Raw genomic sequence first — 25,295 nt, 5'->3', positions numbered from 1 at the left:
CGGGAGCGCCGTGGCCATGAACGCGGAGAACCAGGGCTGCAGCGAGCGGCTGGTGACGGCGGCCTATGTGCGCCAGGGGGCGCAGGGCCGCCGCGCGCACGAGCTGCGCCTGCGGGCGCTGCTGGAGCAGGTAACGGGGTCGGACCCCGCACACCGCGCTCCGGCCGGGCACGGCCGCCCCCAGCCGCCCGGGCTCCGCGCACCGGCGTCCGCACCGCGGCAGAGCCGCCCGCCCTCCGCGCACCGTGCACCGTGCTCCGAGCGGACAGAGCGGCCCTGAGATTCCCGGGGTCCGCGCCGGGAGCGCGCAGCCGGGCCGGGCTCACGGGCCTCGCCGCCCCCCTGGCGCGGCGTCACCGCCCCGTCCGACCCGGGGCCGCACGGTCGGGAGAACCGCGGCCGTGGGGACAGAGACCTTACGGACACCCAGGGTGAAAGGCCGCGACTGAGAGGGAAAAATAAGCGACCGCCTTATGTTATGTAAAAGGCCCAGCGAACAATTAATGTTTAAAAGCAGTTGAGATATTTGCACATTACTACGTTAGGTAAAACGTGATACACTTCTAAGGTGCCATTGCTTTGTGTCCAGTGTATAACAATAATTATCAATGAATTAGCAAATGTTTCGTTCTTGGCCATCCTTAGTCATGTCATCTACTGTTTCTGATTTAACTTTGATAACTGCATTTCAGAAATTCTGAATTTGTTGTGTTCTTACTGGGACATGTGAAAAAGCCTCTGAACCTGTAGCAGCGCTTCATGGGTTTATGTGCTCCTTTCTTCGGAGGTTCATTTTTTGTAATTGGCAAAGATGAGGAGTAAAGACCACAAGAAAGCGTTTTTCTGGTTGTGGGTTTTGACATAATCTGGAAGTCGTTTCCTTACCTATTGGATAATAACTTGATAAAAAACCTGCAGAGGTTTTTGCGTGTACCATAAAGAACACTTCAAGGTGAAAAATATCCTGATTATTTTAATGTCAGGATATGCTAATGTAACTGTACTTAATACATGGAAAAATCATTTAACTCTTCTCTGAATACAGGTTCATAACATTAGATAACATAAAACAGAGTAATGAAAATACAAACAGTGTGGGAAAGAAGGGTAGCAGTCAAACAAGTTGCATAAAGTTTTGTTCATTTTTAATTTCTGAGTTTTGTAGTTACCTTTATATTATTATTATTAAGGGGAAATGTCCTGAGGATGGATGGGATGAAAGCACCATTGAATTGTTTCTTCATGAACTTGCTATAATGGATAGCAATAACTTCCTGGGCAACTGTGGTGTGGGTGAGAGGGAAGGAAGAGTGGTGTCAGGACTTGTTGCCCGAAGGCATTACAGGTAAGAATTACTGGCAGTTTCAATTATTCAGATTTATTATTAATGCTTTCAAATAGCATATGTTATTGTGTTTTGTTATCTAAGGCCTTGATAGCATTTGAGAAAAATAATGCAATAATTGAATTGATGCAACTTTCTGTATTAATTTTCATTAACAATTCGCTGGAAAGTCTTGAATGAAACAAAAATGTTCTGTCAGGGTTATGTCTTGTATGCTTCCCTTGCAGAAGACAACTCAGTATCTTCAGCTTCTACAAGGGAAGCAGAGATCTTCCTGTTTTAAAATGCGCTATGCATTACTTTTTTAACAAGGTACAACTTTCACCTATATCTTACTAAAAACTACTGTGCACTGTAGTTTTGCGGTATTGAACGTTCCTAGTGAACAGCTATTTGTATTTTATTATATTTATTAATAGCTTTATAATGTTATTAGTTGATAGGCAGATGAAAGCACAGCTCATCTATAAAGTAGGAGATCTATAAAGACACAAAGAGCTTTTAATAGCTTTTAGCCCTTCTGACACTTGATGGGTGTGTTGGATGCTATAATTTTAGAGATTCTGCTTTAATTTCCTTATGAATATACTTTTTTGTATGTTTGTGTGGAGTTCTGTGCTGAGTACCTTGCTGTGATGTTTTATCCAACAGGCATGGAAACAAAGTGAAATTTCCTGGAAGTTTCTCCTTGAAAGATTAACACAAAAGCATATTAGAGACCAGAAATTTAGCAAGCTTTACCATATGGAGGTTGGGTTACTTTGGCTTAATGGCTTTCATAAGTGCTACAATACCATGAAAAATTAATGGAGGAAGCCAGTAATACATCAGTTTGGCTCTTTTAGTTTTATGTACGGCTCTTTAGACTAGGATACATGTGGTATGGAAGGGGAGAGTATCTAGGAAGTTCTGCTTTCTGACAGTGCTGGAAAAATCCTGTCTGGCTTCTGGCCAGAGGGAGCCTGAACTGGCATTTAGCTGTTGTTGTTCGCATGCAGCTCTGTCACCTGGCATCTCACTTTACCTGTGAGTGTCAGCATTAGCAAGGTGTCCTCCACTGCAGTGTTACAGGTGACTGTGGGAGTGATGGAGGCAGCAGGAGATGGTTTTCAAACTGTCTTTCCTTTCAGCTTAACTTCTGAGGGCCAGTCTTATGGAGGATTGCTCCTTAGGAAGGGCTGCTTATGTGCAGAAAACAAAAAGTGCTGGTATAAGAAAGTTGTTAAGAATGTAGTTGGAACAGCAAAGAAGATATTTTAGGTGCAGTGGGGATTTTTATGTAAGTTTCAACTAATTATCACAAGTGTTTGTTGATTTCAACCTGTAGCTTGAAACAGGGAAATAAATTTAAGCTGTAAAACTTTGCTCCAAGAAGTTCTGAATTCCATGTACTCATCAGAGTGCATTTTACTCCATTCCCAAGATAAAAACACAATTTAAGCCATAAATAGGTGTGTATTGTTACTATCTTAATTGAGCAACTGCTGCATTTCAACCATGGCCAAAGTTAGTTCTATAAACTTGTATTTTATAAATTATTCCAGGATCCTCTGCTCCTGGAAGGTACTAAATAATATTCAATATTTATAAATGCCATTTATAAACATAATTTATAAACAGAATGCAGACAGACATGGTATTCCATGATAGATAATATTGAGTAGCACAATGAGATAGATGAAGATGTAGAAGATGGGCAAAGCAAATATATATGTTTGTCACAGTGTATGTTATTTCCTTGGCTTAAGGAGATGAAGCATTTGTCAAGGGAGTTTCTGTATAATACCACTATGCCTATGATACTGTACACTATAGGCAAATCATTTTTGTTTTCCTTGGAGTTGTGTGTGTGAATGTGTCAGCATTTATAATGCTAATTCAACAAATATTAAGAAGTGCTGAGGTGCACTTAAAAGGAAACCTACCAGATGCTAAAGGTGTTGCTACTGTGGGTATTCTCAAAGTTTTTACTTGCATGCTGGAAGATTTTTAATCTAATGTTTAAAAAACCACCAAATTCCATACAAATATATGTAGTTTGTTACAATGGAATTCATTGTAATGAATTCCAGATGCAAATATTGATGCAGGTATTGATGTTGCATTGGATACAAAATTTTCCACAATTGTTTATCAAATGAAATTCTTTTTAGTCAGCAAGAATTATTGCTTTGCTGTGTGGAAAAACTTGATGTATGTTTTCAACTTCTTTTGTTTAGATTGATCCATGGAATTGGAAGGTCAGGTGATATTTCCGCAGTCCAACCTAAAGCTGCAGGGTCGAGCCTTTTGAACAAACTTACTAATTCAGTCGTTCTGGATGTTATAAAGCTGGCTGGTAGGTGTAAATTTGAAAAATCTTTCTTGTTCGTGGAGGTGTGTCATGGGGTCTTCATGTTAATTTCTGCCTTGCTTTTTATGTGCAGGTGTCCGGACAGTGGCCAGTTGCTTTGTGGTTCCCATGGCAACTGGCATGAGTTTGACTCTGTGTTTTTTAACATTGCGGCACAAGAGACCAAAGGCAAAATACATTATCTGGCCACGTATAGACCAGAAATCTTGCTTTAAATCAATGATAACTGCAGGTAAGAAGAAGCTGATTGATCACACAGAGTGTGGTCTTCTACAGCTATCAGAGTTTCATATCCTTGCAGTAAGATCCAAAAAAGGCCTAATGCATGGTTAGTTTTGCTTTATTTCTACACTCCTGATTTCTAACATGCAATCACACGTATGACTTGTCATCCTAATGCCTTGTAAAATGCAGGCATATGCTGAGGCACAGAGGTGTATAAATTAGTCAACAGAGAACACAGTACTAAGGAAGTTACAGTTCATCCTCAAAGTAAGATGCCTAATTTGCTCTTCTGGGAATTATGTGAAACCAAAGCCCATGATTCAAATCTCTCCCTCTCGAATTTATGTAAAAAGTGTAAGCGTCCGAGGAATTGTGATCAGGTAACAATCTGTCTGATTTGCACAATCTTTTCTGTTAGAAAGAATCTGTTAAAACAACAGAAGCAAGGTTTTTCAGATGTATACTGGAACTAAAACCTCAAAATTTGTCAGATTTGTTGAGTTACATTCAGGTCTTCCTTTTTTTGGTCAGGTTTTGAGCCTGTGGTGATAGAAAATGTGTTAGAAGGCGATGAGCTACGGACAGACCTTGAAGCAGTGGAGGCGAAAATCAAGGCTCTTGGTGCTGAAAATATTCTTTGTGTGCATTCCACAACATCTTGCTTTGCTCCAAGGGTACCTGATAGGTAAGCAGTCTTCCTAAGAAGTGTGTTATTTGTTACAGTAAAAACAAACAAAACCCAACAGACCAAAACCTTCATGTTTTGAATGTCCATCTTCTTAAAATTGCTTCTGCCAACAATTAGTTAAAGGTGCTTTAATCACCTTGGTTGAAGAGTGTTCCACTTTCAGAAAAGTTTATTAAGAGGGTGAGAATAATGCAGAAGGTTTTTCTTCTGCCGTATAACTGAGGTTAATGATGATCTCTTATGGTGAAATTAATGTCAGTTTGGTAGTGGTTTTTTAATAATTTCATGGAAGTAGTAAAAGTAGACTTTCACAGAGACATAGTCCAGTAAATATAGCTCCATGGCTAATGGCACATTTTAATGTTACTGTTGCCTTTTCTACTCTTCTCCTACAGCCAATGATGAATTTTCCTAAGCTGTTAATACAAAAACATTGTGGTTATGAATGAAAAATAGAGAGAATCTGAGACATTATTTCAACCTGTGCATTGGTTATGAAACTTCTCAATCTGAAAGTGTAATGTTGGAGGAGAGGTGCCTGAAGTACTTGGCATATTGAGTCATTTGCCCAAAATGAGCATTGTTGTTATTTGCAAAACCTGCTTTCTGTATTTACTTGCAAAATAAGTATGAAGAAGCAAATTCCTTAGGTTTTATGATTCAACAGATATATTTTTATGAGCTTTTATGTAGTATGTTAAAGTAGGAGGTATTAATGTCTTTTTTTACATGTTTTTAAATGTAGTGTCTTAGTAATTTCATTTCAACTGTTTTTAATTTATCACAAAACTGAAAAGACTGACATTTAGAGTTCCTCTGCAGTGTGTGCTTCTTTGTTAATTACTTTGTTATTTGGAAAATTTAGTTGACTATTTGCAAGTGTGTGAAAGAAAATTATTGACTCTGAAATGTGGCAAGTAAAGATATGTTTCACTCTCTTTTCCTACCTTTAAAAAAACGCCCAGTATTTATCATATGTTAACCTAGTTGCTAGAGGGAAGTTAAAACCATATAATTCTGTCAGAGTAGTATGAACATGGCTCGAAGTTGACTTGCAGATTTATTGGCTAACTTAAATCACAGCTATCAAAATTGAATGGTCTATTTTATAGCTCAGGTAAATGAATCTTTTCCTTATCTGCTTCCTCTTTTTGACATGCGATTGTTTTGTCCTCTACAACTAAGAGATGAATTATTAGGTAGTGGCACTGTGTTATGATATACCACAGACATAGGAGGATTTGAATGCACTTTCTATTTAAAGGATACTGTCAACTGTTGAAGGCCATAACATTCATCTTCCTGCAGGAAGGAAAACCCTGTACAGCATTTCTGGAGGGTGCCATTTTAAATGTCTATTTTTACATATCTTGCATTTGTAAGGCTTTATTTAGTTGTGGTGGTGGTGTTTTAAAATTTTAAGTAGTTTTAGGGCTGTGTGCATATAGCTTTGAAGAACTGTTTAACTTTGTGGGAATAATTTGCTAGTGTATAAACACTCTTGCTCAGAGAGACATCAGTTCTCAGAGAGTATTTTACCTGCTCTTGCTGTGAGGTGTTTCTGAAACTACTGATTTAAGAGAACCGAAGGGAAAAAAGTGTTATTTTTCAGTCGGTTTATGTACTTAGCAGAATTCTGTATCTTTTTACTTTCAGTAATAGAAAAAAAGAGCAAAGCTTTCTTTTCATGAACTTTCACAAACAGGAGAGAAAGAGAGAAAAAAAACCTGTGAAATATTTCTGTATTTGTGACTATTAAGAACTTGAGTAATAGCCAACTTACACTAATGCTATATGATATGACTAGCAGCACTGTTAATGGCTCATTTTAAGCCTTGGAAGCAGACAAGTGCTGTGCATCGTTTGCTCCTCTTGCATATTAACACACTCTCTTCAAACTGTAGAATTCTCATTCTGTATTGTAATATGGATCTAATTGTTCAGTAGAATATTTTTAGGAAGAAAATAAGAGACTTTACTGTTTTCAGTGCTTGTAGAAGCTAACTTATTGCTCCTTTAAGTCTCAAGAGGTGAGAGAGACAAACATATATAGCTGTACACCCTCTGTGTTTCCAGTTTGATGAAATTCTCTGCCTACACCCAAAAAAAAACTCGTAAGAGGGGAACTGTGTTGCTTTGATTCTCTCTAGAAGGTGACTAATGAGTCTGATTAAGATCAGCAGATCAGAAGGCAAAAACTTTGCCCTGCATATTGTTGTTTCCTCAAGTATTCTGTTACTGTTACAGAGTTCAGGATGTTAATAAATATGAAAAATTATTGGACATGCAGCTTCTGACAAATATCTTGACTGTAGAAGACCAACATGTACATTACTGGTGTTTCCTAATTGTAAAAGACTTTTGATTTCTTTAAGGATAATATGGTGATAGTGATGATTTCCTAAGGATTGAGGTTCAGAAAATTTACTATGACATTTGCAGCTGAATTTTGCATTGCAGAACAACACTAGGCAATGTAATAGAAATAGAATGCAAAGGAATGTCACCTCTTGGAAAATGTTTTCATACTCTGTCACATTTTGTATGAATGTCAGTACATTGCAGTGAGAGGCTGTACAGAGAGTAAAAATACATTAGAAGTAGAGTTTCCTGGGGTTTTTTTAGAGGTAATATTACTTTTATCATCACTTAAATGACTATATATTACCTTATTTTTTCAAATAGATCTTATTTCTAAAATAGGTTCACAAGTTTGGGGAAAATCATGAGTCTTTTTTTTGAAAAACAGAGCATCATTGGAGTGCTTCAGAAAAGGGTACTAAGTTCCGTGTATGTTTAAAATGCTGAAGGCCCTTACCTAAAATGATCTGTGCACTCACATAAATTTTAATTTGACTGATTAATCAATCCAGGCTGAGCTCATTGTGATTTCAGGTGATTCCAAATGCAAGTGAAGTTGTAAACAGTTGAACAAAGTTTCAATTTGTCAATGTCCATATTCAGACATTTTAGGACTCTCCATTCCTTTAAAGAATTTTCTTTTAATTAGTTTGTCTGAAACATGCAAATGAGATTCCAGCCAAAGGATTGAAATACTAGTTCTTTGAATTAAATAGAAGTATGTAAAAAGTTCCTGTTATATGATACTTTTTATTCCCAAGACATTGGGAATCGACTTCCGTAGACCGATTTCATGTTGAATACTAGAGGAAAAGTTAAAAAAAGTGTGATTAGCTAAAGCTCTCTTAGTTAACATTAAAGTAGCAAAAAAAAAAACAAAACTTATACCTGAAGCAAAATGGTTTGGGATGTAATTACTGGTGTCCAGACAAAAAGAGAAGCATGAAAAGTTTCAGACCAGATTAACAATTTGCAATATATGTAAAAGGCAATAGAATTTTTACCTTAACCTTTATAGTTTAAGGTGACAAGTGCTTCCTTGAGGTACTAATCAAAACATTACCTTTCTCATTCTGACCTCCTTGTAGACTCTTCAGTCTTTTAATGGTCTGATTTGTGAGACGAGTTACAGTTACCAATGCTTCTCTAAATTACAATTTTATGCTCACAGGCTGGAGGAATTGGCAGTGATTTGTGCCAATTATGGCATTCCCCATATTGTCAACAATGCATATGGAGTTCAGTCATCAAAATGTATGCATCTTATCCAACAGGTAGGAGCTGTGTATTTCCAATAATATTTTTTAGCAAGTAAAGTAAATCTCTGATTGTAGACAACCTAGCAGATTTTATCAGATGCCTCATGCTGTTAAGAGTAATCCCACGCATGTCTGATATTTGAACAATTTTCTGAGAAAAAAAACAGAGGGACATAGAACTTTAAAATAATATTTTTCTATTATGTGCTTTTTGTATAATAACCCTACATTTAGTTAGGTTTTGTGTATGTTCATGTGTCTTTCATAATGGAAAAAATGTCCTTAATAAGCTTTCTTAAAATATTTCATAAGCTTGTTGACTAAAAGTAAAATACATTCTTGAATAGGGATTAAGCCTTCAACAGAATGTGAGTTACAGATTTTCAATGGAAGGTACAGGATTCGACAGCAACACTTCATAGATGTTGAAATATTGTTGACATGGAGAATGGCTGAGGAAACTGGTTTAAGTTCAATGTTATGTTCAAAAAGGTTTAATTTCTGATGCTGTTTAGTTTGAAGAGGATGTTGCTTGATATCTTAGATCAGTCATGAAGCAGAATTCTTGTGTTTTTGCTAATTGTATTTTACGTGTGGTGTTCTTCAATATTTCTCCTTTCTCTCTGCCTATTCAAAAAATAGGGGATTATATTTTAACAGGATCCAGGGAATCTTGAACTATTATTAATTTAAAATATGCTAGTAATCTTTTTTCTGATTACTAAGACGTTATTAACAGGGCACAGACATGATTGTAACAGGAACGTCATGTTGGCATTTTTAAATTTTGAAAGAGGGAATTTAACAGAACTTGAAGTGTTTTGTGAAATAGAAAAGGGTATGCGCTTTATTTGTAATGTACCTGGTACATGTTTATTTAATTTGCAGAAGTTTAGTGAGAAACTAACATGAAGGGGGCTGTGGAAATGCTGGGGTTTGCTGCATGAAGCGTATCTAATGATAAACGTTTCAGACTATAAAGCTACAAATAGAAGTTTTACTGTTGGTTTCTGCATTTTTTCTAGACTTGATAAGTTGTTTGTTTATTCCTTGCTTATGCAAATGTATACATTTGAGCTCTGATTTCTTTTACATTTATTTACAAAAATTTATTTAGTGTGCTAGAAAATGTGCTGTTTATGAGGAAGTAGTTACTAATGAATACTTAGGAATGTGTACATGCTGAGCACAGTTGTGAATAGAACTTGTGAGAGTATCGCAGGGGAAAAGCTTTTGAGACCATTTCATTTGCCATGCTTTTCCTGTGGTGGTCTCCTGTCAGTTAAATCAAACAGTAGCTTCTGGCATTTGTCTTCCCATCGAAAAGCTGACAAACTTGGAATGCTTCTTCCTATCTCACATGCATTAAACTATCAAAACATAGAAATAATAAATGTGGTTTAGTTGGATCTGCTTTTTTCAGTCTGTTTGCCATAGGTATTAACTCTATTCTTTCTTGCATTCAGTTTGTAGCACTTTAAATTGTATGTATTTGCATGTGCTTTAGTATTTATGGGGTTTAATATAGTTTTCAGATTCTTTTATGCTGCATAGTTTTTAATTGTACAGTCCCCTGTTGCATATTACTTGAATTGAAGGTATACTGCAGAATACAGACTTTTTCCTTTAAGAAAATCTGAGTGGTTAGGTATAAGGATGCTTTTTTCTCTGAAGTGGGGGGATATCTGCTGTAAGAAGTTATAGGGATCTGGATTTTGCAAGTAGCCTTAGAAGTACTGTAACAGCTCATTTGTTTTAATGCGAACTTATATGTGTATAGAGAGACATCTTTGCTAATGAAGCATTAACTTGTAGTCCTTTACTGTGAGAATCTGTGAAAAGTCTTTTGAGTTGAACAGTTTTAACTGTAAAATTCCCATTAAATTTCGAGGGGTTGTTGAAAATGAGCTCCACTTAGACTTGCGAGAACTAGAATCAGTATTTTAAATCACAGAAGAATTGGAATTTGTAAGGTACTGCGTTAAGCAGACAACGGTGCTAATAGTGAGCAGTGCTAAGAAAAGGTAATGTTATGATTTTTATTTTTTTTCATAAATGCAGGATCTGAGAAAGTTTCAGGAATTATGTGTGGGTTTGTTACATTGTTGTGTAATTATGATGCTATCACGTTTCCTTTTTTTCTAATATGTGCTGTGGATTTGTTTGTTTGTTTGTTTTTGACAAAGGGTGCTCGAGTGGGCAGAATAGATGCTTTTGTTCAGAGCTTGGACAAAAATTTTATGGTTCCAGTAGGTGGTGCTATCATTGCTGGCTTCAACGAGTCCTTCATTCAGGAGATCAGCAAAATGTATCCAGGTAACTAGTTCATGGTCTGATTTCAACCATATGAAATAACTGTAGAAAACTTGATTATCAGCTTTCTTTCACATAAAATTTATTTTTACCACTTTAATCTGCATATTGGGGTTTTTTTTCAGGAAGAGCATCTGCGTCTCCTTCCTTAGATGTCCTCATTACACTTCTGTCTTTGGGTACCAGTGGCTACAAAAAGTTACTGAAAGAGAGAAAGGTAAGCTTTTTGGCAAGCAGCATTTTCTTTAAGTCAGCTCTTAAAGTCTTGTTGCAAAACTGCTTTGTTTAGTAAATCCAGTTTCTGTCTAGAAAGCCATTGAACTTACTCTGAGCTCACAACTGTGAATCTGGAAAGGCAGTATGACATAATTACTTCTTGGCTAAATGGTACTTATGAGTAAGCATGATTTCCATGTTGTTGTTTGTTCAAACCAGATAGCTAAACTGAGGTCCTGTACTATGTTGTACAGTATTCATGTTTGTTGTTCCTATGTGTAACTAATACAGTAGAATTTTGTCCACGAAAGCTTAATCTGAGAAGTACTGTACTGTGTTATCCTGGTCACAGTGCTTCCAGGACGTGAGATTGGACACTCAGAGTAACCCAGGGTCTGTGCTCTTCCTCTTTTGTCCCTATTGTGCCTTTGTGCTATGATAGTGTTTAATTAAATGATTGTGTACCATATTCTCTGGAGAATCACAACTTCTGGTTAGGTTACAAATACTGTGCATTACCACAAAAAGAGAAGAATACTGTCACTTAAGGTATTCATCTAGATACAGAGCTAGGTTTCTTCTCTGCGTTTCACAGACTGTGTTTTAAGTTGGATATGACTGCATTGCACAAAAATTCAATGAGCGTTGGGTTGGAATCTGTACATCTTGAGTTATCCTTAATTCTGGAAATAATAGAGGCCTGATTTTGCTCTCTATGTAGTAACAGAGAGGATTCTTTTTGTAGAGGCTTTAGATAAGGAAGTGCTGTGAATTAAGTACTATTAAGTTAATAATTTTAAACAATGCATTATCTGTTTCATTATTTTATTTATAAACTACATTCCAGTTGTTTCTTGCTGACAGCTTGCTGCTGTCTCTGATTACATGGCAGAGCAATAGTGCTGGATGCTGTGACTTATTTCTAGCTGCTTGTAGAGGCATCCAGAAATTCTGTACTGGAATTGAGATACCATAGGAATAGTTAGACTGTGGAAAACCAAACCAACTTAGTTGCCTTACAATGACTAAGAAAAACCTGTGCAACTAAAGCAAAAACATGACTTGTGGAACACTGAAAGCAGTTGCCACTTTTGCCACAGTTGCAATACGGTTTCTAGCATTTTATTCTGGATTGTTGTATGTATTGCCACGTATGGTTCGTGTCTTCATTAAAAGCAAATTGTATTTTTCCCTCTTTACTCTCATATCCAAAGGAATCTCAAGTGAGTTTGTGTGTTGCAGAAAGCTGATTTTGATGTTAGATATACAGCAGTAGCTGATGTGTAATGAGCAGTATAAATATTGTCCAAATCATAAATAATAATTCTTTCATAAATAACATATCTTAACAAATAGCTGTATATTTTGAGTCATGTCACTTTCTTGGAAGTAGAATTCTAAAGTAAATGAAGGATTACATTTTTACAACTTCATGTCTTTCAATTTCAAATGTGAGTATACTCTGTAAAGAGGGGCTTATATATGGCAGAAATATGTTTCTTTTATTGGATTTGCTGTAGAAATGGAAACATTTTTGCTTAAATCTGTTTGTTCCTGAATTGTAAAAATGTAATAGTGATAGTTTATTGCCTGTGCTCTGAGGAAGCAAAGGCAGAGCTATTAGGCTTCCAGCAGGAGCTATTTATAGCTTGACATTGAGTACTCATTTTTATATTGGTGCAGCTGCACCTACTCACACAAAAAATCAACTATAAAAAACTTCAGGTATTTTTTTTCTTTCTCTTTTTACTGATCCTTATTCTCATGGGTATTACTTCAGGTTATTTGATCTTAGGCCAGAAAGACCAGAATATTACTGAAAAGAGAGAAATCTTACACAACCAAGGAAAGAAATAGTCTGCCCAGTTTTTCTTTTATACGGGTGAACTGTTAAATAGAGGCAGGGGAGAGGAGCAAGTACAGGGAGTGGAATTTTTCTGACAAACTGGCAGTTGGGGAGTGTGCAGTTGTCCAAGAATATGGGATTATTATGATATGAAGGAATAAAATGGCACAATGGTTCTGAGGGCAGGAGAGAAAGGGAGTAACACACACATGCTGTCCAAGTAGCTGAATGAAGGTGGCTATATATGAAATATAATAAGGAATGTTTTCAACAGTTGTATCTATCTGATATTCCAGAGAAAGGATGGAAGACCACCAACAGTAATGTTTTCTCACTTGTTCTGAATTTTCAGTATTCCTTTTTATGTGTTTGTGATGTTTAGAACAGTGGTTTTCTGGTCTCAGTAGGTGATTCCAGGTCCTTTTGTAATGCAGATGATAGGTGGTCCATAGTCAAATTTGTTAATATCTTTGCTTTTAAATAACTCATAACATTTATATAAAGGTTAAGTTTTTGTAGCAACTTCTTTGATGCCTCAGTACAGGTCTCATAAATGTCCCATATCACGTGTTTCCAGATCATCAAAGTTGCTATTTTCATGTATGTGTGTCTAAACCAGGCCACGTTTAGTAAATATATTTCTTACACTCTGTAATAGCCTAAACAGCAGACTTAGTTGTCACTCAGTTTTTATGGGGAGCGAGGACCCTACATTCAGGGTTTACATTCAGGATCCTACAGACCAAATTTAATAACTGGTCCTTTTAATCCATTTAACTAATTTTTATATTGGTATTATCAGAGAGATGATGGCTTCATTTTGTTTTCAGCAGTTATGGATTTCCTCATTAAACTTTCCTTAATCTAACAATGAAGATAATTCTCATTTTCTTAAATGTATTTCTGTGTTAGTTGGGATGTGATGGAGCTTTTTATATTGCTATCCATCTGTCTGTATATTTTCTGAGAGTGCAACTGGAGTTATTTTTATGTTCTTATTGAACATGTATCTAAAATATTTAAAATCACATGGAGTGGGAGGAAATTGGTTGGGTTTTACAATTCAGTAAAATACTGGGCTTATGTTTCATGAGTTGTCACTGATGTAATTGTTCTGATTGAAATAAATTATTTGTACAGTTCAGTGTGAGTTTATATTGTTGTCCTACTTACGATGGAAGAAGAGGAAAGCCATGTAATGATGGATATTAAAAATGTAAAAAAATCAGATATTCTTAAAGTAACATAGACATTTGTTACTCCTTTTTTTGTTTGTTTGTTTTCTTTTGTCTAGTTTGCTTACTACACTATATTTTGTTAAACATGGGAATGTTGCAGGATTTTCCCCATGTGAAACATGTGGAACCATATTCAAACTTTCAAGTAGCTGGAGGCAAAATAGTTTTAAGAAAATTGTGTTAAATGGTGTTGCGTAGTTAGACAAGTGCCAAGCATGATTGGAAATTTCAAAGAGGCTTACATACTTATAGCATGTATTGGAGAGGTATGGATCACAAGGAGCCTGAACTCAAGGTCTCACAAGTGCTGAAAAGGAAATGTGTTGATTGATGTTGTTCAGAAACTCCTTTAAGAAATGTGAATGTCAGCATTAGCATTACCATATCAGATTGGTGAGACTTCCTGGGTACTCTCTGTTTAATGACATATGTTAGATACATATAATATGAAGGTTTAAAGGTTCTGTAATTAATTTCTTACTTTTTAAACTTTCTAGTATAAATTCAGGACACAATCCTCGCAAGGCAGGAGGATCTATCTAGGAGGGCATGTGGTATATACAGGTGTCACACACGTACAGCTTCTATCATGTGTTTGCCTGCAATTCAAGAGAATCTTTCTTCAGGGGCTATCACATACTAACAGGTCTTGACCCTCAGCACTGCAGCTTCTCTTTGGCTGCAGGAAGTGGTCTGATCAGATCACAGCTCAGATGCAACTGGTCAGTCTGACACAGAGCAGAAGAGTGGCTGTGATGGTTGCATGATAAACAGCAGGGGCTGCTGGAAAGTAAGATGGGACCAGATGGGTCTCAGGTACAGCATAGGAGAGTTGGCATCTGTGTCTACTATGAAGAGGTTGTAAAATTACTCTTGTGCAGTGTTATCTTTAGTGCCATAAGCAGCTGTACGGCTGCTCTCTGAGGGTGGCTCATCTTTTCAGATGAGAGTTAAACAGGGAGGAAGGCAGAGTGTTACAACCTCACCCTGTAAGCAAGCTGGGTGGTTAGAGCCAGCTAGGATAGTTTCAACCATCCACAAAAACTTTTCTGGCCTTCATCAGTTGCCTCTTTGTCACCTGGTATGGGACTGACAGTATATTTAGTAGCCCCCTCTTTTCCTCTGGAGTTACTGGCTTTTTCTTTACTTGTTTCCCTTTAGTTATTTTCATTTGGAAGAAGAATTGTACCTATTACAGTGGAGCATCAAGTGAAGAATCACCCATACTAGTGTAGCTTCTATTAAAAATAATTTTATAATGTAAATATGGTATGATTCAAATGATTGTTGTAATGATTGTTACAACACTTCTTGAAAATATGTTTGTATATGTGTGTGGAATTAGGCTGTTTTGTCCAAATAATTGAATTAATTGGCATATTTAGTGCATACAGCATTGCTGACTTGTTCTTTGTAATTTTTAAGGTGTTTTGTTGGTTTTGGTCCTGGAGGGACCAGAAGTGCAAGACATTTCCACATAGTTTAGCATTCATTTCTCTAGCCTGATGAGGTTTTGTGATAAGTTTCTAAGGGGAAAGAGTGAATTAAATAATGAAACTTAACTGACATTTAGTGCCTAGGTTGTGTGGTGCAACTTTAGCATAATAGTTAGCTTCGTTGGAAAAAACTTGAGTGCCTGCTACAGAAAATCTATTATGTAAGAGCTCATTTATACATAATTGCTTAGAGTGCTTATAAATTTTCCATATAAGAGAAATATTTTATAATAGAGGTTGGTTATAGATTTGACCTCACAAAAATATTGCTTTTATCCTTTTTTTGGAAAGGCAGTTAATCTATTTTGTAACAAACTTCTGAAATTATAAAATACCTAGAGGACTTCCAGTGGAAAGATGCAAGAGAGTATTGTTCTTAAAAATAAGTTATAAATTTGTGTTCATGTAGCTTCAGTCCAACTAATGAAAATAACTTTTAATTTTTTTTGCCATGTTTCTGTTTTCCCTTGTTTTAACAAATTCCTCTGTATGTAAAAGCCCATCGAGTAACCTAATTTCATTTAATAAATGTAATTTAGTACATTTATATAGTGGGTAACTTGTTATACCAACTTGCAGTCCTTTCAGTAATACTGTGAGAGATTTATCAGAGAATTCCCTAGGTACGACACATAAAAATTAATTACTTAGGAATTGGTTCTTGTTCTAGTATATTTTTTCTCAGTACTAATTTCACCAATAATATCTCCATAGTAAACACAATTTATCTATTTCTGTAATAGTTTACTTCAGTTGTAAATAGCCAGCAGAGGGAGCACAAATTAATTTATTACTTGTATGAAAAAAATACTAATAAAATGACTAGCACTTATTGTGGAAGGCAAGTAACAAGTAAGTAATGTGCTTATATTCAGTGAGGGACCAGAACAAGGGCAAAACTGTCTGAACATTTGAAACATAAATGTTTTTCAGCTTCTGTGGGTGAACTGTAGATTAGCTCTGATGAATAGAAACCATAAAATCACTTGATTTACAAGAAATAAGAAATATTTGCACAAATTTCCAGTTCTGATAATTAACCATAGATTCCTCTCCCAGGTTTTGTTGTTCCAAGTATTACAGAAACTTTATGTTCTTGTTGATAGTTGAATCAATAACCTAATTCATTTAGACAGTAAGAGGATATTTTTTTCCTCTCCATCTGAATTCGTTCTGTGGTATCAGGAAGAATAGGTCAGGAGCTGTGTTCATTTGGTCACTCATGAAGTGAGACTGGGCTTCTTGCAGTGGTTCAAGAAAAGCAGCTGTAACATTATTCCAGCTTAGGTACCACAAAGCTCATTTGGTTTTATAAGACCTTGGGGAGGTTCTGTTCAAAAACATAATTTTGCTCACAAGCTATAATTTGTATCTGTCAGAGTCCATAGGTCAGAATAGGATACTGGTCTACAAACAGAAGAGGCAACTCTATTTAAAGAATGAAAAATCACTTGTCAGGTCCAGAAATTGCTTAAACAGGCAGTCACACTGAAGCAGATTAGCAGCACAATTTTTATGACCAGAAAGAGGAAAAAACTGCTGTTTAATATCTTTTAAAAAGACTGTTTAATATCTATATCTTTTTGCTAATTTTTATGAGAGACTAAGCATTAAAAAGGATGGAAAAAAAGCCAAAGCATACAATAAGAAGAATGATGTTTATTTTCAGTCTGTCAATAAGTGTTTTGAGCTGATATCTGAAGAGGAAAATATTAGACTGAGAAAAACCATGAGCAATTATCACAGATTACTACTGGGGAAGAGGGAGGAAATAAAATACAAATGAAGTAAGAGTAGCAGCCTTTTATGTCCAGTGTGACTCGTATCTCAGCCAAAACATTTATGAATGTCTTATGACACTTTCATAGTAAAGGTGCAATCCAGTTAAATGATAGCAGAAATTCAGATATCTCTGTTCTTTTAGTCGGCTTGAACCAGGAGGGGGGTCGTAGGAAAAGGACGGGCTGCACAACAGAGCTGAGTATTCAGGAGAGTATATATTGTGTGAAAGAAAATACAGTCAAATGTGCACTCGCAGCCTCCTTCAGAGACTGGAGTTGTGTTCTCATACAGAAAAAGAAGTAAGTCTTTGCACTAGTGGGAATTGTGATTGTATGATACTAGAAACAAAATATGCTGGTTGTAGTCTGGAGTGTATTAATGGAGAGAAAACGAAGTAAGGAGCAATTTGCCGTAACGTGGCCGTCTGTGATGGCAGCAGTTCATTCTCAGTGGTTTAGGGAGCCAGGGCAGGGGAAGGCTCTTGAAGCAGTGGGGTGGGGTAAGACCTGCTGTGCAGTGGGAATCTCTTCAAGTTTTTACCTCCCTAGATTTCAGGGCCACAGAGAGAATGACTGACATCCCAAGGACATATATTAAACCAGATAGAGACTTTTGTATCAGCTTGAGAGATAAGAACAGTGTTCCGGAAATGGAGCTGTTACTTTATAGAATTATTTCAGAGAATTGTCTAGTCCACTTACTTGGTACACTTGAAAAGAGAATCAGCTGGGCACCTGTAGCATGTAATGGAGACTTAACAGTTTTGTGAAATAGGTGCTATTTTCTCTGTTTGATAACTAATAAAAAAAAAATTGCATCTTTTTTTTTTTTTGCAGGAGATGTTTTCCTATCTTTCAAGTGAGCTGAAGAAGCTGGCAGATAACCACAATGAGAGACTGTTAGACACACCACATAATCCCATTTCCTTAGGTAATTGTTGGGGTTTCATCTTCTAACAAAATTCTCATATACTGTGCATTCATAATGCACTTTCACATACCATTCCTATATATTAAACATTGTTCACTACACTGTATTAAATTGTTCTTAGGCTGATATGAAACCATTGAACCCAATAAGGTCACCTACTATAAAAGTAGAATAGTAAGTTAGGCCCATTATTTTGCTCCCGTCCAACATATTCATTTATTGTAATCAAGACAGGCAGAAGATGTTAGCATATAGTAATACTTTTTATAAAGTACATTTAAAAATAAATTATAGTGTAATTATTTTACTGGTCATCTTAGTGTTGTAAAAGAGATTATGGAATTCCTGCTCAAGGTATTTGTTCTAATCAAAAAATTCTACTGAACACCAAAGTAGTACTACCCACCTGTGCAGAATCTGCATACAGTCTAACCAGAGAAGTAATCTCTGACAGCTTTTGGAAAAGTTAAAAATTATGGCCTTTCTTTTTTTCTTTGTATCTGAACACAAATATTTGGCTAGATCCTTTCTGTTGGAAAGCAATTTGTCCTTTGTGATGATTCTTTGGTGAAAAAGTGGCTTTGTAGCAGTTTTAACCTGACCTTATGTTATTTTAGCCATGTCACTGAAGAATCTAGATGAAAGTAATGATGCTGCTGTTACCCAGCTTGGATCTATGCTCTTCACAAGACAAGTTTCTGGAGCAAGGTAAGGATGCTCTGAATTAGAGAAATTTGTGGGGGTTATATTAGAATGTATTTTATCATATCAGTTATATTAGCATATATTTTATGAAACTCGATAGGATTTGTTTTATACCAGTTGTCTCATGATTACAGAATGCAGTCAGACAATAACGAGTCAGAGAATAATCACCCTTCTTCACCAGTGTTATCAACTAATGTCTCCCTACCTGAGTTAGCAGTGAGGCTCCCTTTGTTAACTTTGGTAGGCTGAATAGATAATCTATGCCCATTTAATTTAGTGTCATTATTCCCTAGTACCCCTTGGTTTCATTTAGTTTCCAGATGTTGTCCAATCTTATAGTTCAGGTGTAAGCTACTGAGGGAAGATATTTGTTTTGTTTATTGCAGCATAAATATGGTTATGCTGGTTGTCAGGGGAATAAGATTTTAATGCCCTACATAGCTTTTTGTCATATGGAAGAAAATTCTGCTTTTTGGAACTAATTGTATTTAAAAAAAAAAAATCAAAATCATTAGAAATCTACAACCTGAGCCAGTCTGAGGTGAATTTATTCTTAGAGACACTGTTACATGGAAATGCAAGCCAAATAATTTTTAAAGCTTTTGGAAGAAGAGAATGATTTAAAATTTGTTTTGGCAGCATTCCTTAATCTGAATATTACTGCTGCCATGCTCACTTCTGCCATAGACTTACTGTCATTTTTTTGTAACAGAGCTGAATGTTTCCACGTCAGAAGGCATGCTTCATTAGCTTGGATTATTCCACTTCCTGAACAGATGAATGACAGTAAATCTGTATGGACTGCAGTTAGATGCTCTTTTTAATTTGCCTGTCCTAACCTTGGCTTGTCCTGTAATTGTAGACATCTTTGGTAAAATTATTCAACAGGTTGAATTTTTGAAGTTAAAACTCTCCAGTTCTTTGCCTGATGTAAAGGTTTCAGGTTTTCCCTTTTTTTATGTAAGTAATTCTTTTGCAGTATACACTGTTTGACCCAGCATTTCAAAAGATTTTAAATGTTGTGCTGGTGCTGAGTGTCACTGGTAGGAATAGCAACTCACTGCTTCAGTAGGAATTTGTGTAATTGTGTTCAACCTAGAGTATCCCATAAAATGTCCAAGACAGCTTTAACTGAATCATAATTTTGTTTGTTTCAGGGTTGTTCCATGTGGGTCTGTACAAACTGTGAATAACTACACTTTTAAAGGCTTTATGTCACATGCAAATGACTACCCCTGTGCTTACCTCAATGCTGCCTCAGCAATTGGAATTAAAAAGCAAGATGTAGATGTATTCCTAAAAAGACTCGACAAGTGTTTGAAGACTTTTAGAAAAGAAGCAAATCAAGAAAAAAGTATAAATGAAATAAGTGATTCTAATGCAGCCACAGAACAGCTTCAAAACTAGAAGATACGGATTTAGTAACACAGGAAGATATGGTTTTTTGTCTGAATTATGTCAGGTTTCTATTGGATTAGAATTGTGCATCTGCAGTGCAGAAATCTATTCTTGATCTGAAAATAACAATAAAAAGTTGGGTGAAATTCAGCTTTAAGAAAGTAAGTGATACTCTTCTCAAGACAGAGGGCCAGTCACAATTTTTTGGAGCTTACAAAATACACTTAATACCTGCCAAAGTAAAGCTTTATGTTCATGAAGCCTTTGATTTTTGCCTTTCAGTCTGTGTGTGGCTGTTTGGACCAGTGTTTACCAAATCACCGAATGTTTATTCACATGTTTTTGTTTAACAAGATTGTCTGTGGCAGTGATTGAATTCCTTCCTAGGTTTAGACTATCCAAACAACACATTTCACTGCTCTAAGAGTATCTTGTTTTTCATCAGTGTATGTGTTTTAATTTCTTTTCAAAGATTTATGCAAATGTTGGGATAGCCCTCACTAAATACAATGTTCAAACTGCATGGGGAAATGACAGAGTTGGAATAGTACTGTTTTTCCAGTGTTCTCACCTGTCATGAACTGCCTAGAACAAATCAGCCTCCAGTGGCAAAGAAGAACCTAGAATACCTCCTATCCTGTCAGTACTTAGCTCTTGAAAACGTTTGTCAGCAGCCCACAGAAGCTTTAAAGTCAGGGCTTGTAGAATGGAGAGGTACAGTCACTGCGGGCTTTTGGCTTTGTTTTTTTATTTTCGTTCTTCCCATTTCCTTTGATAGGGTGATCAGATCAGAGACTCGCTAAAAAGAAGGAATGCCATGTGATTAACGCAGCAGTTTCAAGAGCCTAGTGAGCCCTAAGAATATTTTGGCACTTTTAGTCTAATGTTGTTGAAATTTATAGACTTCCATTTCTGTAGTGTCTCTTGCCATTGGCACTGTTGCTTCTGTGGCTCTGTGCAGTTGCTGATTTGAATTCATTAAGCGAACAATAGATTCAGAGTCTGTTCCTGAAACAAAGGTTCCATATCACTGGAGTCACAGTGCTGTAGGTTGCAAAACTTGTAGTTATTCTTGAATGCAGTTACTACATTGTATATAGCTTCTATTTACTGTTCAAGGTGAGCATAACGTTCAAAGACATTTTCTTTGTCTGTCTGTAATGTAATAATGCTCAGGATACCACAGTTAATGAGTTCTGAACGTCAGGAAATGTTTTAGTTGCTTTGTTTAGTGGGAACTGAGACTTATATCCTTCAGAGCCCTTTGTAAATCAGTTAATCAAAATAGTGGTGCTTTTGAATGTATTGGCTTTCCAGTGTGGTCAAATGAATTGATAAAAGAGGTGGTGCTAATATGTGGGAGTTAATAATATGCTAATCATCATGAAAGTGCTCTCACTTAATGAGGTCCATTGTATCTTAGGCTTAAATTGAACTGGTCCTTCTACATTGTTTTTGCTAGAGTTACACATTAGATTGATTAAAGCTTGTGCAGCTCCCCAGACTGCAGTCACAGTTGTTATTTGCTGTACAAACACATCCTAGGAGACACGTCAGTTAACTTGGCCACTGAGCCCTTGTGGCTGTAAGGAGATGTAAATGTCTTGTCTTTCTCTCTCTCTCTTTTAATTTCCCCACGCTTTTTTTTTTTTTTCCTCCTATTGAGGGCATGCTGTAACTCAGTTTTTCCAGTCAGTAAAACTTCCACAAACTTTGGAGTTCTCTCTGCAGATCACTGCCTCAGTGTTCCATATATTGGAGCAGCCAGTGAAAACCACTAGGCCTTAGTGATACTTTTCTTCTTAGTTTTCAGGATTGCTGTTCTGTGGCTAAATGAGTATAAATTATTGATTTAGATGACCAGTCACAGAATGTGGATGTTAGAACTATCATTACAAAAGTCTAGGGAGGTGTGTGATAGCAGCTAAAATAAGGATTTGATGAATGATATCCTGACTGAGTAAAGAAAAGAGCAGTTGTCTTCTCTGAGAGGAATAAATCTCTGCCTTTTGTGATCTCGTAATAAATTGTCTGCTACAAGTAATTCACCCAGTTCTACTATAAATTGAACTACTTCCTCGGGTAGTGTTTTTTTCTGTCTTTGAAATGTTTCCCATTTGCAATCAAAGCTGAAAATTTCAACGAAGCTCTAAACAAGAATCCAGAGAAAGAGGTAAACAGTTTATTTTGATTTTGACCTCTTAAACCTTTTTTATTAAAAAATAAATTAAGATGATGGCTTTAATTGAAAACAAAAATAAATTTTAATTTTTTGTGTCATTAAAACTACTCTTCACAGATCTTAGTGATGCCACCTGAAGTCAGAAAATTTAAAATATTTTGATAAATATGTCCCACCATGATGTATAAAATCTTGAACTAAATATTTGTTATATTACTTTAGTAAGCCATTGTACCAGTCTGCAGTTTTGTTTGCTTGCTTTGTCCCCATAAGTGTCTTCAATTTTAGTTAATATTCATTTTTTACAGACAGAAGCAATCTATAATTTTATATAAATGTAATGAAGTTTTAAGTAATTCAAATGGCAATATACTTCCAAGTAAATGGAGAAGACTTGGTTATTCACAGCGTATTTAAAACAGGAGATTCAGTAGAGGATAAAAAATATTTTTCAAGTGAGAGTGTAAATTACTTATTCTCTGTTCACTAATGTCTGTAATAAAGTAGGGAAATAACACTGAGCATACACTCATGACTTTTCATTTCCTTTGTATAGCAGCTACAGGGAGATTTCATGGCTATGGTAGGTCTCACCCACTAAAAGCAGTACTGTGACATCAATAACATGGATATGAGTTTGTCAAAGTATGCAGAGTAAAACAAATATATTAACAGTATTTGCCTTCTATGAAGATCTTTCCAAGATTGATCACTGAAGTAAGAAGCTTCTTAATTAATCGCAGCCCTTTTTCTAATCTCTACATAGATGCGTGTCATTAAAGACTTTGACATGGCTCAAAAATCTCCAAGAGCCAACTTGCTGTCTCCAGCTTCTGCATTACTGGAGAGACATCTGGGAAGGCTGCCTGGGCTTCAGCACATGCTTGGGGTTGATAGAGCAGGAATCCTTAGTAGAATCACCAAGAACAGATATCCATTTAGTAAGGCTATTTCACAACTACTATTTATGTAGCTACCTTTCTCCATCATTTTCTAGGTCGCAGCATGTGGTTACCAGCCATGAAATAGGAATAGGTAAGCACTTGAAATATTCCAGAGGATTCAGAAAGACAGGTTTAGGAGGTTACCATTCATGCTACCTAGTGTGCTGCTCTAAGTTACTGCCCTGTAGCCTGCTCTGCAGCTGCCACAGTTCATACAGTGTGTTAAAACACTGAAGCTGGGGTGTGCTTGAGCATTGCCAGGCTGGGAAAGCAGTGGCTGTAGAGCTAGCACAATGTGCATTGTGCTGCTGCAGCACGGATGTTTTTACTGGAGACAGTAACCTTTGGCAATGGGGCAGGGTGCAAGGGTAGACGGGGACCACTCAGCTTGCTGTGGTCTGAATCACCAAAATGGCTTTCCTCCCTTACAGTGCCTGTAACTGCTGTGTGAGGTGCTTTTCTTTCCCTCTGGTGTTACATCTTAGACTCTCTGGATCTATACATGTGGAAGAAATGAAGGAGCAGATGGACATGCCTTATAAAAATAGCACTGGGATAATATAATGCAAGCGAACTGACACTGAATGACCTATCTCACAGGCCCACTCTTAGTTTACTTTTTTTTTGTAGTATCTGAGATAATCAACAAAACAAAGGACTTTAAGAAATAATATTGCCTATTCGTGCTTTGCTCATAACAATTGCCTAAGATACAAAGCAAATAAAATCTACCAGATGCAGCAAATTCTCTTGAGCCTAAGAAAGCAAAATTGTAATGTTGCAAATGTAAATGCTGGCATTGCAGCTTAATACACATATAAACCGAGCAATCTATATTGTGCGATCATCATTTTTTAAGAAAGGCTGGAGCCCAGAGACCAGCAAATGTTCTCATCTGCAGTGTATCAGCAGTTCTCAGTCTTCAGCTGCTGTACAGATAATATTTCTAATAGAAGAATCATTACATGAATCCATATGTGAATGATAGATGGGCTATAGCCTTTTGTTCACGATGCTTTAAAAATTGAGTTGCTGGTTTTACTTTTATAAGGCGTGATTAGATTGCCTTTTCCTTCCCCCCTCTTTTTTTTTAATGCAACATTTTAATCACCCTGGTCTGACAGGATTTGGAATCTGAAGGGAAAACAATTTCTGTAGCTGACAATTTTTTTAAACAATAGCTATTTAAAGCCTTGAATTGGTTACAAAGTGACTCTCCACAGAGAGAACCTTTGTTCAAATGTTTTTAATTCTGAAACTAGTGCTTGAAAAATTGTGCTTGATGTGCTCTATAATTGTTTTTCATGTATTATACTCTTTTCCTTCAAAGATAACAGCATACACTTTAGTGCAGTTTAATAATCCTTTAAAAAATCATAGTTAAAAAGACATTTGCTCTGTTACTCATCAAGCATCTGTTGTATCAAAGAACTGGTAATATATTTATCTTGATGGATAAGCTTCAGCGTTCTGGACCAAGTTCAGTGTAACTGGACCAAGCTTTTAATACTCTTTTGGGGATCCTAAAGTCGAGTTCATGATCTAATTAAGATCAGTGTGATAATTATATCTGCTGCTGAACAGGAGTCTTTCATCAAACCACATTTCAACTTAATTCTGTAATGTGGCATCAAAGCTGATCCAGTTCAGAAGCTGAATTGCTTTCTTAACATGGATGGTGAAATTTAATTTGCCTTTAGATCCTGGATTCAAATCCAGGCTGAGTCAGCTATAGCAAAATGATAACTGCTTGGGTTTTAACCTAATGTGAATAAAAAAAATACAGTGGTTTCAGCTGGGTGCTGCCTTTCCTATTATTTGTTCTCAAAGGGCTGCAAACATTAGGCTCCCATCTTACACCTACTGCAGGTTGGAATGGGGGGTTGGTCATGCACACATAACATGACAGCAGCAGAGGTGTGTGTGTTATTGATCTTCTTCTAGACATCCCAAGTAGGAATGCACCACTTGCGAATTCAAGACAAACATGTACTGTTGCTGTTGATCTGTT

At 36.4% G+C, this 25,295-nt stretch overlaps 1 protein-coding gene across 2 annotated transcripts; it reads left to right on the top strand.

Moving 5' to 3' along the window:
* On the top strand, positions 1-22,858 carry SEPSECS (Sep (O-phosphoserine) tRNA:Sec (selenocysteine) tRNA synthase). 2 transcript variants are annotated; one of them, XM_027643004.1, is made up of 11 exons: positions 1-130; positions 1,191-1,345; positions 3,565-3,683; positions 3,772-3,930; positions 4,455-4,608; positions 8,144-8,246; positions 10,418-10,547; positions 10,670-10,761; positions 17,959-18,052; positions 18,670-18,760; positions 19,918-22,858. In XM_027643004.1, exons 1-11 carry the CDS (start codon positions 17-19, stop codon positions 20,165-20,167), a joined length of 1,461 nt encoding a protein of 486 aa, XP_027498805.1. In that variant the 5' UTR covers positions 1-16; the 3' UTR covers positions 20,168-22,858. The 2 variants fall into 2 exon arrangements, with proteins under 2 accessions (XP_027498805.1, XP_027498806.1); XM_027643005.1 differs by lacking the exon at positions 1-130 and adding an exon at positions 347-545.
* The last annotated feature ends 2,437 nt before the right edge of the window (positions 22,859-25,295 follow it).

This window comes from Corapipo altera, unplaced genomic scaffold (genome assembly GCF_003945725.1).
Source record: "Corapipo altera isolate COAL_440 unplaced genomic scaffold, ASM394572v1 22, whole genome shotgun sequence".
Lineage (NCBI taxonomy): Eukaryota > Metazoa > Chordata > Aves > Passeriformes > Pipridae > Corapipo > Corapipo altera.
Note: the sequence above shows the minus strand (reverse complement) of the source record. Positions and strands in the feature narration are given on the sequence as shown.

Coding starts and splice junctions, on each gene's coding strand:
- SEPSECS (XM_027643004.1), top strand. CDS start 17: ATGAACGCGGAGAACCAGGGCTGCAGCGAGCGGCTGGTGACGGCGGCC. Junction 1,346..3,564: donor GTTGCCCGAAGGCATTACAG/GTAAGAATTACT, acceptor TCTTTTGTTTAG/ATTGATCCATGGAATTGGAA. Junction 8,247..10,417: donor GTATGCATCTTATCCAACAG/GTAGGAGCTGTG, acceptor TTTTTGACAAAG/GGTGCTCGAGTGGGCAGAAT.